The 13,271-nt window shown below is 39.8% G+C and overlaps 1 protein-coding gene across 5 annotated transcripts; it reads left to right on the top strand.

Moving 5' to 3' along the window:
* Positions 1-281: 281 nt before the first annotated feature.
* On the top strand, positions 282-5,854 carry Fpr1 (formyl peptide receptor 1). Of its 5 annotated transcripts, XR_012442723.1 has the most exons (4): positions 282-387; positions 2,311-3,582; positions 3,698-3,801; positions 5,091-5,854. XR_012442723.1 is itself a non-coding variant. In XM_020185262.2 (2 exons), exon 2 carries the CDS (start codon positions 2,322-2,324, stop codon positions 3,378-3,380), a length of 1,059 nt encoding a protein of 352 aa, XP_020040851.1. In that variant the 5' UTR covers positions 282-387; positions 2,311-2,321; the 3' UTR covers positions 3,381-5,854. The 5 variants fall into 5 exon arrangements, 1 of the variants encoding a protein (XP_020040851.1); XR_012442724.1 differs by lacking the exon at positions 3,698-3,801; XR_012442722.1 differs by having other exon boundaries at positions 3,698-5,854.
* Positions 5,855-13,271: the final 7,417 nt, after the last annotated feature.

Here is a 13,271-nt window from a genome sequence, read left to right as displayed (position 1 = left end):
CTTTATTGTTCACCACACATTCTTCTTGCCTCAAAATTTGCTTTTTTCTTTATGTGGAGAAGGTGCCTGGATACACTGATTCCTTGACCTATGATGTGAAGATAATTGAACTTCTGCATCCCAGAGGATTGAAGCTGAAGAAGACATTTAGGCACTTGAGTTTCTAAAAGGGCCCAGCCCACTCCTCAAATGCAGTATATTCTAGAGGTCATTGTGAATCACAGGGAACCCTTGTTTCCTGTTACCCAATCGGTTTCACTTCCCTTATGCCTCCCATAACCCCTTCATATAACTTCTGCTGAGACTATTAGAGTCAGTATCATTCTGCCCAAAAGATCAGTGCTCAGAATTATCCAGAGCAAGGACCACAGCTGGTGTAACCTCCAGGTAAGAAACCTATTCCTGGGAACTTGGATGCTTGATAAGAATGTAGTCAGCTTTAAGGATAAATCAGAAGGATCAAAATTATTAGTATGAATTGTAGGGGAATGAGTGTGATAGGAAAAGTGTAGCCTTCCAGAGCAGTGATGATTCTCCACATGAAATTTGTCCTGGATATTACAAGGGATCCATGACCAGCTGAAAGCTTTTCTTCCTCAAGAATTGGAAACATGTCACTTCTCTCAAAATCCAGGTATCTTCTCCCATTTCCCATTGATGATGTTTGGTCAATAGTGAGCTCATGGAGATCCGAAGAAGGTGAGGATTTGCTACAATGATTGGCAGATAGAAGGGGCTCAAAAATGGTAGCCATCTTGGTTCGTGTTCATTGCAAATCACAGTTTTTGTCCTTTGAACCATGGTGGTGTCATATTTTACAGCTTTTTTGCTTTTGCATATCCTATCCTGTCATTATATAATCTTCCTTATTCATTGTGCAAAACTTTTCAATGTTTGCCTCAGATGTTCTTGAAGACAGTCCTCAGCCCATCTTGGTGGTTGGAAGGTAACAGGGAGGGAGAGAGGCATCTCTAAGTTGTTTTTGAGACTGCAGAGCATTGAGATTCAGTAGATATGTGAATCACATTTGTGATTTTAAATTATACAGTAGGCACTTAAAAAAGTAGAAAGAAGCAAGTGAAGCTAATTTTAATACATGCTTTTATTTAATAATTATATAACTTCTTATAGCCAAATAATTATCATTTCAACATACATTGATGTAGAAAGTATTACTGAGATATTGCATGTTACTTTTTTCATATTAAATTTTTCAACAATGATAGAGATTTTGCTCTTACAGCCCATCTCAAGTTGGACTAGCCAAGGTACAAGTGCATGAAGTCCCTGGTGATGAACAGTTACTGTTTGAGGCAGTCTGCCTCTAGAGGTGTTATGGGAGGGCAGGGTCAGAAAGAGATAATGTTGGAGTCTGACAGACAATTAACTTAAAAGCTGTAAATCTGTTTCCTTGCATACACAAGCAGCATAATAGTAAACTAAAACCCTAACATTATTCAGTACATGCTATGTGTCTATCACTGACTCATGCCTGATGCTATTGACTCATTCACAAAAACCATTTGAGGAAGCTGCTGCAAAGATAAGAGGAGGAAAGCCCTTAACACAGGTCTTTATGTACTTTGTGTGTCTAATCTCAGGAAATCTCACACCCAGCATGTGCTTTAACCATTTCTTCTCTCATGTGCTTCCTCAACCCTGAGAGCACTGAGCCCATCCAGTGGGCAGAAGAAAGCATCCTATCCATTTGCAAGATAACTGTGAGACAAGAGTGGAAATGGGATCCCCTGTTCCAACTCCCTGTATAACACGGAATCTATAGGTGTGAATCTTGATGGCACACTCACTTGTGCCTTGCCTCCCAGAGTGGCAGAGGTGTGCCTCACCACACACCGAGCTTGCTTCATTCCTTTTTATGACTGCACAGCCCACATTTTGCTTATCTGTTTTTCTGTCAATGGTCACTTGGGTTGTTTCCATCTCCTGGCTATTATGACCAATGCTACTATAAACATTTTGTTCAAACACCGGTTTTCTCTATATAGTTTTTTGCTCAATATTTTTCTCTTGCAGGACAAGAATCTTCTTTAGCTAAGTAATCTGCCTGGCAGGTGACTTGCATATTAGCGATTGTAGGAAAACACACAATGTATTTTTGCACATCTGATGTGAGTTTGACAGTTTGCAGATGTGGGTAGATAGGAGGGACAGTGGTGAGCTTGTTGTAGCTGGTGTGGGAACTCTATGGTAGGGTGACTAGGAAAACTGGTGGCTACATAAATGAAGTTCCAGGTGAGCCTGCCTACAGGTCCATATCTAAAAAGTGACCATTGCTGATGTTCTTTCCAGGTGTGGACAAGATGGAGACCAATTCCTCTTTTCCCATGAATGTGACTACAGGAACCCAGGCTGTCCCTGCTGGCTACATTGTCCTGGATGTCTTCTCTTATTTGATCCTCGTCGTTACCTTTGTCCTCGGTGTGCTAGGCAATGGGCTTGTGATCTGGGTGGCCGGCTTCCGCATGACACGCACAGTCACCACCATCTGTTACCTGAACCTGGCCTTAGCTGATTTCTCTTTCACCTCCACTTTGCCATTCCTCACGGTCACCAGAGCCATGGGAGGACATTGGCCTTTTGGTTGGTTCATGTGCAAGTTCATTTTTACCATAGTGGACATAAACCTGTTTGGAAGTGTCTTCCTGATTTCTCTCATTGCTTTGGACCGCTGTATTTGTGTCCTGCATCCAGTCTGGGCCCAGAACCACCGCACTGTAAGCCTGGCCCGGAAGGTGATCATTTGTCCATGGATTTGTGCTTTCCTCCTTACTTTACCAGTTATCATTCGTGTGACTACAATGACAAATATCCATGGCACAGGGAAAACAGCCTGCACTTTTGACTTCTCACCTTGGACCAAAGACCCTAAAGAGAGGCTTGAAATTGCTATCACCATGCTAATAGTCAGAGGAATCATCCGATTTATTATTGGCTTCAGCACACCTATGTCAATTGTTGCTATCTGCTATGGTCTTATCGCTACCAAGATGCACAAGCAAGGCCTGCTCAAATCCAACCGTCCCTTACGGGTCCTGTCTTTTGTTGTAGCTGCGTTTTTAATCTGTTGGTGCCCATATCAGGTAGTGGCCCTCATAGCCACAATCAGGGTCCGTGAACTCTTGGTTGGCCTAGGGAAAGACCTTCGAGTTGTTGTGGATCTGACAGGCTCCCTAGCCTTTTTCAACAGCTGCCTCAACCCAATGCTCTACGTCTTCATGGGCCGGGACTTCCGAGAGAGATTGATCCACTCTCTGCCAGCCAGTTTGGAGAGGGCCCTGAGTGAGGAATCAGCTCAGACCACTGACACAGGAAACAGTTCTGCTTCACGTCCAGCAGAGGCTGAGTTACAGGCAATGTGAGGATGGAGCTGGGGGTACTTTTGAGCTCCCACTTCCAGCTTCATCTGCCTTGAGTTACACTTGTGCCGCAGGCATTCACTGCTGATCTTAGGGTCGGCCACTCATCGGGAAAAATTCTCTGTACACTCTGATTTGAGGAAGAGAAATAGGCATGAGAGTTTTATTGATGTCTGTTTTGATTTTTGGACCTCAGCCCATGATGGTAAGTGGTGAAAAAAGATAAGTAGATCATGCATCCTTGTTAGCTTGAAACAATCCTGAATGATAGTTATTACTCTAGCATTACTATGAATAATGTCTGTGTCCATTTTCAACAGTGTCGTGTTGTGGACAAGAAGTATATGGCCACCCTAGAAAAATGAAGGAGGGAGAGGCATCGCGTAATGTGACAAGGCATTGCTTAAATTAGGAGATATAAAAAGTACTTTCTTATTTTTTATTCTCTCTTTTTTACATAGTGTATATTACTTGTACAAAGGGGTTTTGTTGTGATATTCCCATACACGCATATAATGTATTTTGATCAAATTCACCCCCTATTACTGTTTCTGATGCCTCCTCCCCGCTGAAAGGAGACACTCAGCCTTTATTGTCAGTAAGTAAAACTATAAAGTCATGAAGATATCACCTGAAGAGGACTGAGAATGTAACTTGGTGATAGAGTGCTTGCAGAGAATGCACAAGGCCCTAGGTTCATCCACCAGAACTGCCCTCCCCTGACCGAAACAGGCAAATAGATATCACCCAAAGATACTTAGTCCTCTGAACTACTCTTGCACTTGCCTAATCCCTTGTGTTATGAACTTAGGGAAATCGATTACAGGGCCCATGTTTTTACTTGTGGCTCTGAGTCTGGCTTCAGCTGAATTATCTAGTTCATATAGTATCTGGTGCTTGCTGTCCTTTTTCCAAATGGAGTTAACCCAGAATGGAACTCAGACATTTACTTCACTATCCTTAAAAGCCACTTGCACAAAGTTTTTCAGTGGGGAACACACTTTACAGAATGGGTATGTGCAGTGGCTAGCCACATATGAATGTGAAAGTGTCTACTTCAACTTTTGACACCTTTGTTCTTGGAAATCTGTCTCCCTTCTATCTCCTCACCTCCATATTTCTGCAGTTTTTACAGTTTGAACACCTTTGCCCCTCATCCCCTTGACTCTTTGACTTCCTGTCCCTCAGTCTCCTTTTCTACCCAAGATAATTATCAATGACAGCATCGTCCTCAAGATGATAACTGGCACCACCACTTAAAGGAATCATTTAAACATCAATCACCACAGTCAGCATCTTGCTATTACAAGAAAGAGAATAGAAAAAGGAGGAAGAACAATGGTCAAGGGAAGAGGGGTGGTGGAGAAGCCTAGGAGAGCCTAGAGTCAACAGATACCAAGACATGCACTTGGTGAGGGCCTGGATGGTAGTGGCTGGCTTCATTCTAGTTCAAGGGGAGAGTCCTAGGTTTTGACTCTCTCAACTTCCCATGATGACTTATCTGGACTCCCATGGTGAACCTTTTCGTACAACCCCAATAAACTCTCCAAGCTTTGCATTACATCATCCAGTGCATTTATCTAATCCATCACTCACCCCTGAGTTTCTAGAGGGCATCATGTGTTCCTTATCTTCCCTCTGCACACAAAAGTCTTCAATAAATGGTGGTTTAATTAAACTTCTTGATTCTGTACCTCTTTTATAATTACCTAGAGATTGGCATATCCAGGAACTCTTGAGATCACCAACCCCCTGAAGTCAGCCAACTTTTTCTTCCTATTTTGACATGTGGGGAAATCAAGACCAGGAACATCATCCAATATGCTGGTATTCACAACAAAGTTAGAGGACACAGTCCTCACACAAGACTGTCCTCACTTTAGACACCAACTGCAAGTTTGGAAGATTTCCTCAAATACCCTCAGGTTTGATAACTAACTAGAAAGACTCAGAGAGAATGAAGCAAACAATCCTAATGAAGAAGTGAAAGACACTGATGGAGTCCCAGATTTCCAGGAGCAGAGAAAAGCCACTTGATAATATTCAGATCTTCTAAGGGTTGAATGTACTCCCTGCATAGATTTAAGGTTGGCTTCTTTGTATTGCTGGCCATGGTGGGACATACCTGTAATCCTGGAACTTGAGAAGTGGAGGCAGGACAATACCGACTTCAAGGCCAGCCTGGACTACATAGGATGACCCTGTCACAAAATAAAGTATAATAAAACAAAACAACAACAAACAGAATATAGGCTCTTCCATCACACTGCCTAGGTTAGAATCCTGACTCCTGATTTTACTTCTTATGAACTATGATTTGAGGCAATCGAGATGGCACATTAAAATTATTTAATTGAAGAATTAAGTGAAAGTACAAGTAAGCTTAAGGGAGTTGATGAGGGATGGTGATATACCCAGTGACTACCAATGTTTGTACCTGTCACTGCTGTAACAAATAAACAAACTTGATGACTTAACACCATAAGAATTTCATTATCTTGTATTGAAATATATCTCACTGGTGTAGGAACAAGGCACAACAAAATGCATGGAAAACTGTTGAACAATATAGGGTAGGGGGCAAAGGATAAGGGATAGTAATAGAGGAGGTTAGACTGTTTAAAATACAATATATTTACAGGCAAAATTCCAAGGCAGAACCTCATTAAACAATGAACAGACACTTAAACAATGAAGAACAGGAATGCAAAACAGGTCATGTTGAAGGGAGGGCAATAGTGGAAGAGGGAGAGAAATGAAGTTAAAGGAGGGTGAAAATGGTTGATAGATTTTCTGCACATGTATGAACATGGAACATTGAGACCTTTTGAAGGCAATTTAAGGAGGGGGAGGAGGAAGAGGGAGAATAATGGAGGAGATGAACCAACCCGGGTACGTTATATGGATATATGGAAATGTCACAATAAAATCCCCTGTACAACTAATATATGTTACTAAAAATGTTTTAAAAATCATTAAAGTGACTTTAATTAAGTCACTTTATTTAATTGTTTAATTAAATTTAATTATTTGATAAATAAATGTTTTTAAAAGAATTTATTGTCTTCAAGTTCTGGAGATCAGAAGTCTGAAATTGGTTTTATAGCACTAACTCAAGTATTAAGAGGGCCTGTAGGAGAGGATCTATTTTCTTTTCTTTTCCAGCTTCCAGAGGCTGCCCATTTTCCTTGACTTATGGCCCCTTTCTCCAGTGGCATAGCACCTCTGAATCTCTTTCATATTCAGACTCCCTTGCCTATTTCTTTCACTGATAAGATTGCATTGGTTCCACTGGGACTATCCAAAATAATCTCTCTATCTAAGATCCTAAGTTTTCTGACATATACAAAATTCTTTTTGGCATGTAAGCCAACACATACACAGGTTCCAGGGGTGCCTAACAGAAAACCTAAGAAGACAGAAAGAGAAATGGTTTCCAGAAACCAGAAAGAGAGGTTGGCAGTGAGGAAAGGAGACACCCAATAACAAAAGTTGGCCCACTTGAGGGCCTTGTGGTGGAGGTGGTAACATATGTCACACCTCAATCTTTTCTCTTTCTGTGTACAGTTGACCAAAACCTAACTGGAAGCCAAGACATAAAGAATCCCACCAATTCAGTCCCTAGAGGTATTTATACCTAATTCAAAGGCAAGGATGTGAGAAAATACCAGTTAAGCATTTAACATGGTGTTGGGACATAATATAAACTCAATAAATATCAGCTAGTTTTAATTAAGTAGATAATAGCAGTCTCTTTTGAGTCTATGCCTTCTCCCAGGGTAACTACATCTATACCCAAAACTTCAACCATTAACTCTGCAAGTCTCTCCCTCTCTCCCCCTACACCAGAATTCTCTTTCTTTTGGGACCCAGATCTTTGTTAGGGACTATTGAGATATAATTTACATATCACAAATGTGCCCATTTTAAGTGTACAATTCAATGATTTACATAAACAGTGTGAAACCATTACAATAATCCACTTTTGGAACATTTCCACCACCTCAAAGAAACCCCTCATGGCCACTCCTCAATGCCCATTTGTGATGGTTTGGATATAAAATGGCCCCAAAGGCTCAAGTGTTGAAGGCTTGGTCCCAGCAGGTGGTGATATTGAGAGGTGATTGGATCATGAGGATGCTAACATGATCAATGAACTAATCCATTGATGAAGTAATAGCTGAATGGGCTATCAGAGATGGGGTCTGGGAGGAGGAAGTAGACCACTGTGGGGGCATGTCTTTAAAGGGTATATCTTGTCCCTGACCCCTTACTCTCTCTTTCTCTCTCTCTCTCTCTTCCTGGCTACCATAAGGCAAGCATCACTGCTCTTCCACATGCTCTTCACCATGACGTTCTGCCTCTCGAAAAGCTCAGAAACAATGGAGCCAAGTGACCACAGATTAAAACCTCTGAAACTATAAGGCTAAATAAATATTCCTAAAATTCAACAATTTTCTTAAATTGTTTGTTAAAATTGTATTTTGGTACAGTGACAAAAAGTGATGAACATAGAAACCATTTTTACCTGCTGACTCCATGGAATCACCAATAACTTCTGGCCTCTGTAGATTTGTCTACTATGGGCATTCCCTGTAAATAAGATCTTATGATATGTGGTCTTTTGTATCTGGCTCCTTTAACTAAGCATCTTTTTGAGACATATACTTGTTGCAGCTGGTATAAGTATTTTGTCCCTTTCTGTTGCTGAATAGTATCCCAGTGATGGATACTCCATATTTTGTTTTTTTGTTCAATAATTCAGTCCTAGATTTATTACCTTATTGCTTCATGGACACTATGCCCACTTCAGATCCCACCAAGTACCTCGCTCCCATGGTAACACAGAGTTCATCACTCCTTAGCCCACGGCACCCCAAACCATGACTTCTTCATTATCTCAAACATCTTACCTGTGAGATTTTACCTCACACAAGTGGCTGTGTGATGATGTGGAGAAGTTAATTTATTACTCAGAGGAGGGGGACGCACTTTGCTGTGCAGGAAAAAAGGAGAAACACCAAATTTGGTGAAGAGACAGATGCAGATACAGTAAATTAGCAAGTAAAATACCAAGGCAAAATCCCACTGAACAATGAACAGACACTTAAACAATAAAGAACGGGAATGTAAAACAGGTCATGTTAAGGGGAGGGTACTAGTAAGAGGGGGAGGGTAAATGAAGAGGATAAAGGAGGGTGAATATGATTGTTAAATGTTCCACACAAGTATGAATATGGAACATTGAAATCTGTTGAGGTTATTTTAAGAAGGGGGAGGAAGAAGAGGGTGGATAATGGAGGGGATGGACCAAATTGGGGCACACTGTACAAATATTTGAAAATGTCATAATGAAAACCCCTATACAACTATTATGTACTAATAAAACCTTTTAAAACTAAAGCAGGGGTGAAGGGAAAGCCTAGGATAGAACATTTATTGGAGTTTCCATGAGAAGGTAATGCAAGACAGAGTAATCAGTTTAGGATTGGCTAGTTTGTGTAGTTTCAGCAGGGTCTAGGTTATAGAGACAGCCTCTAGTCATCTGGTACCTGTTCTCAGGAGCTTTAGGGCAGGGGAAAGTACTTACTTGGTGTGTAAGAGTTCAGTAAAAAAGGCAGCTAGGAGATGTGGCCTCAAGATTGGCAGGTTCATATAGGAAAGGTGTATTTTTGTCAAGTTGTTATTACCTTTAGGAATTTAACTAGTCCTGGTAGAAGTAGTCTCTCCTTTAATATGTAAGATCAAGGTAGGATTGGAGAATTGAGCCACTCATTCCATTCCCAAATCTCCAGATAGAGGAAAAGGACTGGAGATTGACTTAATAGTTAATGGCAGTGACTTAATCAATCACCTCTTGGTAATGCAATCTGTACAAAACCCCTAAGTAACAGGGCTCAGAGAGATTCCCCATTGGTGAGCTCATCCATATGCTGAGAAGTTGGTATACCCCAACTCCAGGGACAGAAGGTTTTGTACTTAGTACCCTTCTGGAACTCATCCTATATACCTCTTCATGCAACTCTTCATCTGTATCCTTTATAATGAACCATTAAAAGAAGGTAAAACATGTTATCATTAAAACAACAAGCACAGAGAATAGAGAAAGAATATTGAAGGTTGTAACAGAGAAAAAAACAAGTAACAAAGTAAACCCACCAAAATCACATCAGAATTCTCAACAGAAACCTTAAAAGCAAGAAGGGCATGGAGTGAGGTCTTCTGGGCACTAAATGAAAATAACTTCAACCCTAGGATACTCTACCCAGAAAAACCATCATTCAAAATAGATGAAGCAATGAAAGTCTTCCATGATAAGCAGAAACTAAAATAATATATGACCAACAAGCCACCACTACAAAAGATTCTTCAAGGAATTCTGCACACAGAAAGTGAAAGCAAACAAAACCATGAAAGGACAGGCAGCACCAAACCACAGGAGAAGAAAAGGCAAGAAAGTAGGGAGTAACATTGATTCAGCTGCACACAATCAAATCCTGAATCAAGAAAGACAACTACATGACAGGGATCACCACATACCTATCAATAATAACACTGAATGCTAATGGACTTAATTCCCCCAGAAAAAGACACCATTTGGAAAACTGGATTAAAAAGGAAGATCCAACAATCTGCTGCTTACAGGAGACTCATCTCATCGACAGAAACAAGCACTGGCTAAGGGTGAAAGGCTGGAAGAAGATCTACCAAGCACCTGAAAACAGGCAGGGGTAGCAATACTTATCTCAGACAAAGTAGACTTCAAACCTACATTGATCAAATGAGATAAAGGAGGACACTCCATACTAATAAAGGGGGAAATACACCAAAAGGAAATAAAAATTATCAACTTAAATGCACCAAATGTCAACGCACTCAATTTCATCAAACATACTTTGAAGGACCTAAAAAGATATATAGACTCCAACACAGTGGTAGTGGAAGACTTTAATACACCCCTATCACTAATAAATAGGTTATTCATGCACAATATACATTCTTCTCAGCAGCTCATGGAACCTTTTCCAAAACTGATTATATCTTAGGGCACAAAGCAAACCTCAGCAAATATAAGAAAATAGAAATAATCCTATGCATTCTATCTGATCACAATGCATCAAAACTAGAACTCAACAACAAAAACAACAGTAAAAAACATGCAAACAATGAACAACACATTGTTCAATGATAGGTGGGTCATTGATGAAACAAAAGAGGAAATGAAAAGTTCCTGGAAGTTAATGAAAATAAAAACACAACCTGCCAGAATCTATGGGACACAGCAAAGGCAGTCCTAAGAGGAAAGTTTATAGCCATGAGTGCATATATTAAAAGGTCACAAAGATCTCAAATCAATGACCTAATGCTACATCTCAAATTCCTTGAAAAGCAAGAACAAGCAAATCCCAAAACAAGCAGAGAGAAATAATAAAAATAAGGGCTGAAATCAATGAAATAGAACAACAACAACAAAAAAAACATACAAAGAATCAGTGAAACAAAAAGTTGGTTCTTTGAAAAAATAAATAAGATTGACAAACCCCTGGCAAACCTGACTGAAATGAGGAGAGAAAACACCCAAACCAGTAAAATCAGAAATGCAAAAGGGGAGATAACAACAAACACCACAGAAATCCAGGAAATCATCAGAAGCTACTTTGAGAGCCTATACTCTAAAAAATTTGAAAATCTTGAAGAAATTGACAGATTTCTAGATACTTATGACCATCCAAAACTGAACCAAGAGGATATTAATCACCTGAATAGATCTATAACACAAAAAGAAATTGAAGCACCAATAAAGAGTCTCCTTAAAAAGGAAAGTCCAGGACCTGATGGATTCTCTCCTGAATTCTGTCAGACCTTTAAAGAGAATACCAAAGCTCCTTAAACCGTTCCATGAAATAGAAAGGGAAGGAACACTGCCTAACTCATTTTATGAAGCCAATATTACTCTCATCCTAAAACCAAAGATACCTCCAAAAAGGAGAACTATAGGCCAATCTCTTTAATGAACATCAATGCAAAAATCCTCAATAAAATAATGGCAAACTGAATCCAACAACATATCAGAAAGATCATTCACCATAACAAGTCGACTTCATCCCAGGGATGCAGGTGTGATTCAACATACGCAAATCTATAAATGTAATACAGCACATCCATAGAAGCAAAGACAAAAACCACTTGATCATCTCAAAAGATGCAGAAAAAGCCTTTGATAAGATCCAACACCACTCATGATAAAAGCTCTAAGAAAACTAAGAATAGAAGGAATGTACCTCAACATTGTAAAAGCTATATGTGACAAACCTACAGCCAACATCATACTTACTGGTGAAAAACTAAAACCATTTCCCCTAAAATCAGGAACGATTTTAGGTGCCCGCTATCCCCACTCCTATTCAACATAGTACTGGAATTCCTAGCCAGAGCAATTAGGCAAGAAGAAGAAATAAAAGGAATTCAAATAGGTAAAGAAACTGTCAAAATATCCCTATTTGCAGATGGTATGATCTTATACCTTAAAGACCCCAAAAACTCTACTCAAAAGCTCCTAGACACCATCAACAGCTATAGCAAGGTGGCAGGATACAAAATCAACTTACAAAAATCATTAGCTTTTCTACACACTAACAACGAACAAACTGAGAAGGAACATATGGAAACAATTCCATTTACAAGAGCCTCAAAAAAAATCAAATACCTGGGATTAAATTTAGCAAAAGATGTGAATGACCTCTACAAGGAGAACTACAACCCCCTGAAGAAAGAGATCTAGGAAGACTACAGAAGATGGAAAGAGCTCCTGTGCTCATGTTTTTGGTAGAATCAACATAGTAAAAATGGCTATACTACCAAAAGCAATCTACATGTTTAATTCAATTCTCATCAAAATCCCAATGACTTTCATCACAGAGATTGAAAAATCTACCTTGAAGTTCATTTGGAAACACAAGAGACCACAAGTAGCCAAGGCAATAAGCAGCAAAAAGAGCAATGCTGGAGGTATCACAATACCGGACTTCAAACTATATTACAAAGCAATAGCAAAAAAAACAGCATGATAATGGCACAAAAACAGACATGAAGACCAGTGAAACAGAACAGAGGATCCGATATGAATCCACACAACTATACTCACCTCATTTTTGACAAAGATGCCAAAAATATACGATGGAGAAAACACAGCCTCTTCAACAAATGTTGCTGGGAAAAGTGGTTATCCATCTGCAAGAAACTGAAACTAGATCCATGTTTATCATCCTGTATTAGTATCAACTCAAAATGGATTGAAGACCTTAATATCAGACCTGAAACTCTGAAGTTAGTACAGGAAGGAGCAGGAAACATTCTGGAAGTAATAGGTATAGGCAAGGACTTCCTCAATAGAACCCCAGCATCCCAGAACCTAGAGAAAGAATGGACAAAGGGGACGTCATAAAATTAAAAAGCGTCTGCACAATAAGAGAAATGGTCTCTAAACTAAAGAGACCATCCACAGAGTGGGAGAAAATATTTGCCAGCTACACATCAAAGGACTGATTACCAGAACATTCAGGGAACTTAAGAAACTAAACTCTCCCCAAATCAATGAACCAATTAAGAAATGGGCAACTGAACTAAACAGAACTTTCTCAAAAGAAGAAATTCAAATGGCCAAAAAACACATGAAAAAATGCTCACCATCTCTAGCCATAAAGGAAATGCAAATAGAAACCTCACTAAAATTCCACCTCACCCCTGTTAGAATAGTCATCATCAAAAACACCACCAACAACATGTGTTGGCAAGGATGTGGGGAAAAAGGAACCCTAGTCCACTGCTGGTGGGAATGCAAGCTGGTGCAACCACTCTGGAAAAAAATTTGGAGGCTTCTTAAAAATCTAAACA

The sequence above is a fragment of the Castor canadensis genome, chromosome 16, assembly GCF_047511655.1.
Source record: "Castor canadensis chromosome 16, mCasCan1.hap1v2, whole genome shotgun sequence".
Taxonomy (NCBI): Eukaryota; Metazoa; Chordata; class Mammalia; order Rodentia; family Castoridae; genus Castor; species Castor canadensis.
This window is presented reverse-complemented; position numbering and strand designations above follow the sequence as displayed.

Coding starts and splice junctions, on each gene's coding strand:
- Fpr1 (XM_020185262.2), top strand. CDS start 2,322: ATGGAGACCAATTCCTCTTTTCCCATGAATGTGACTACAGGAACCCAG.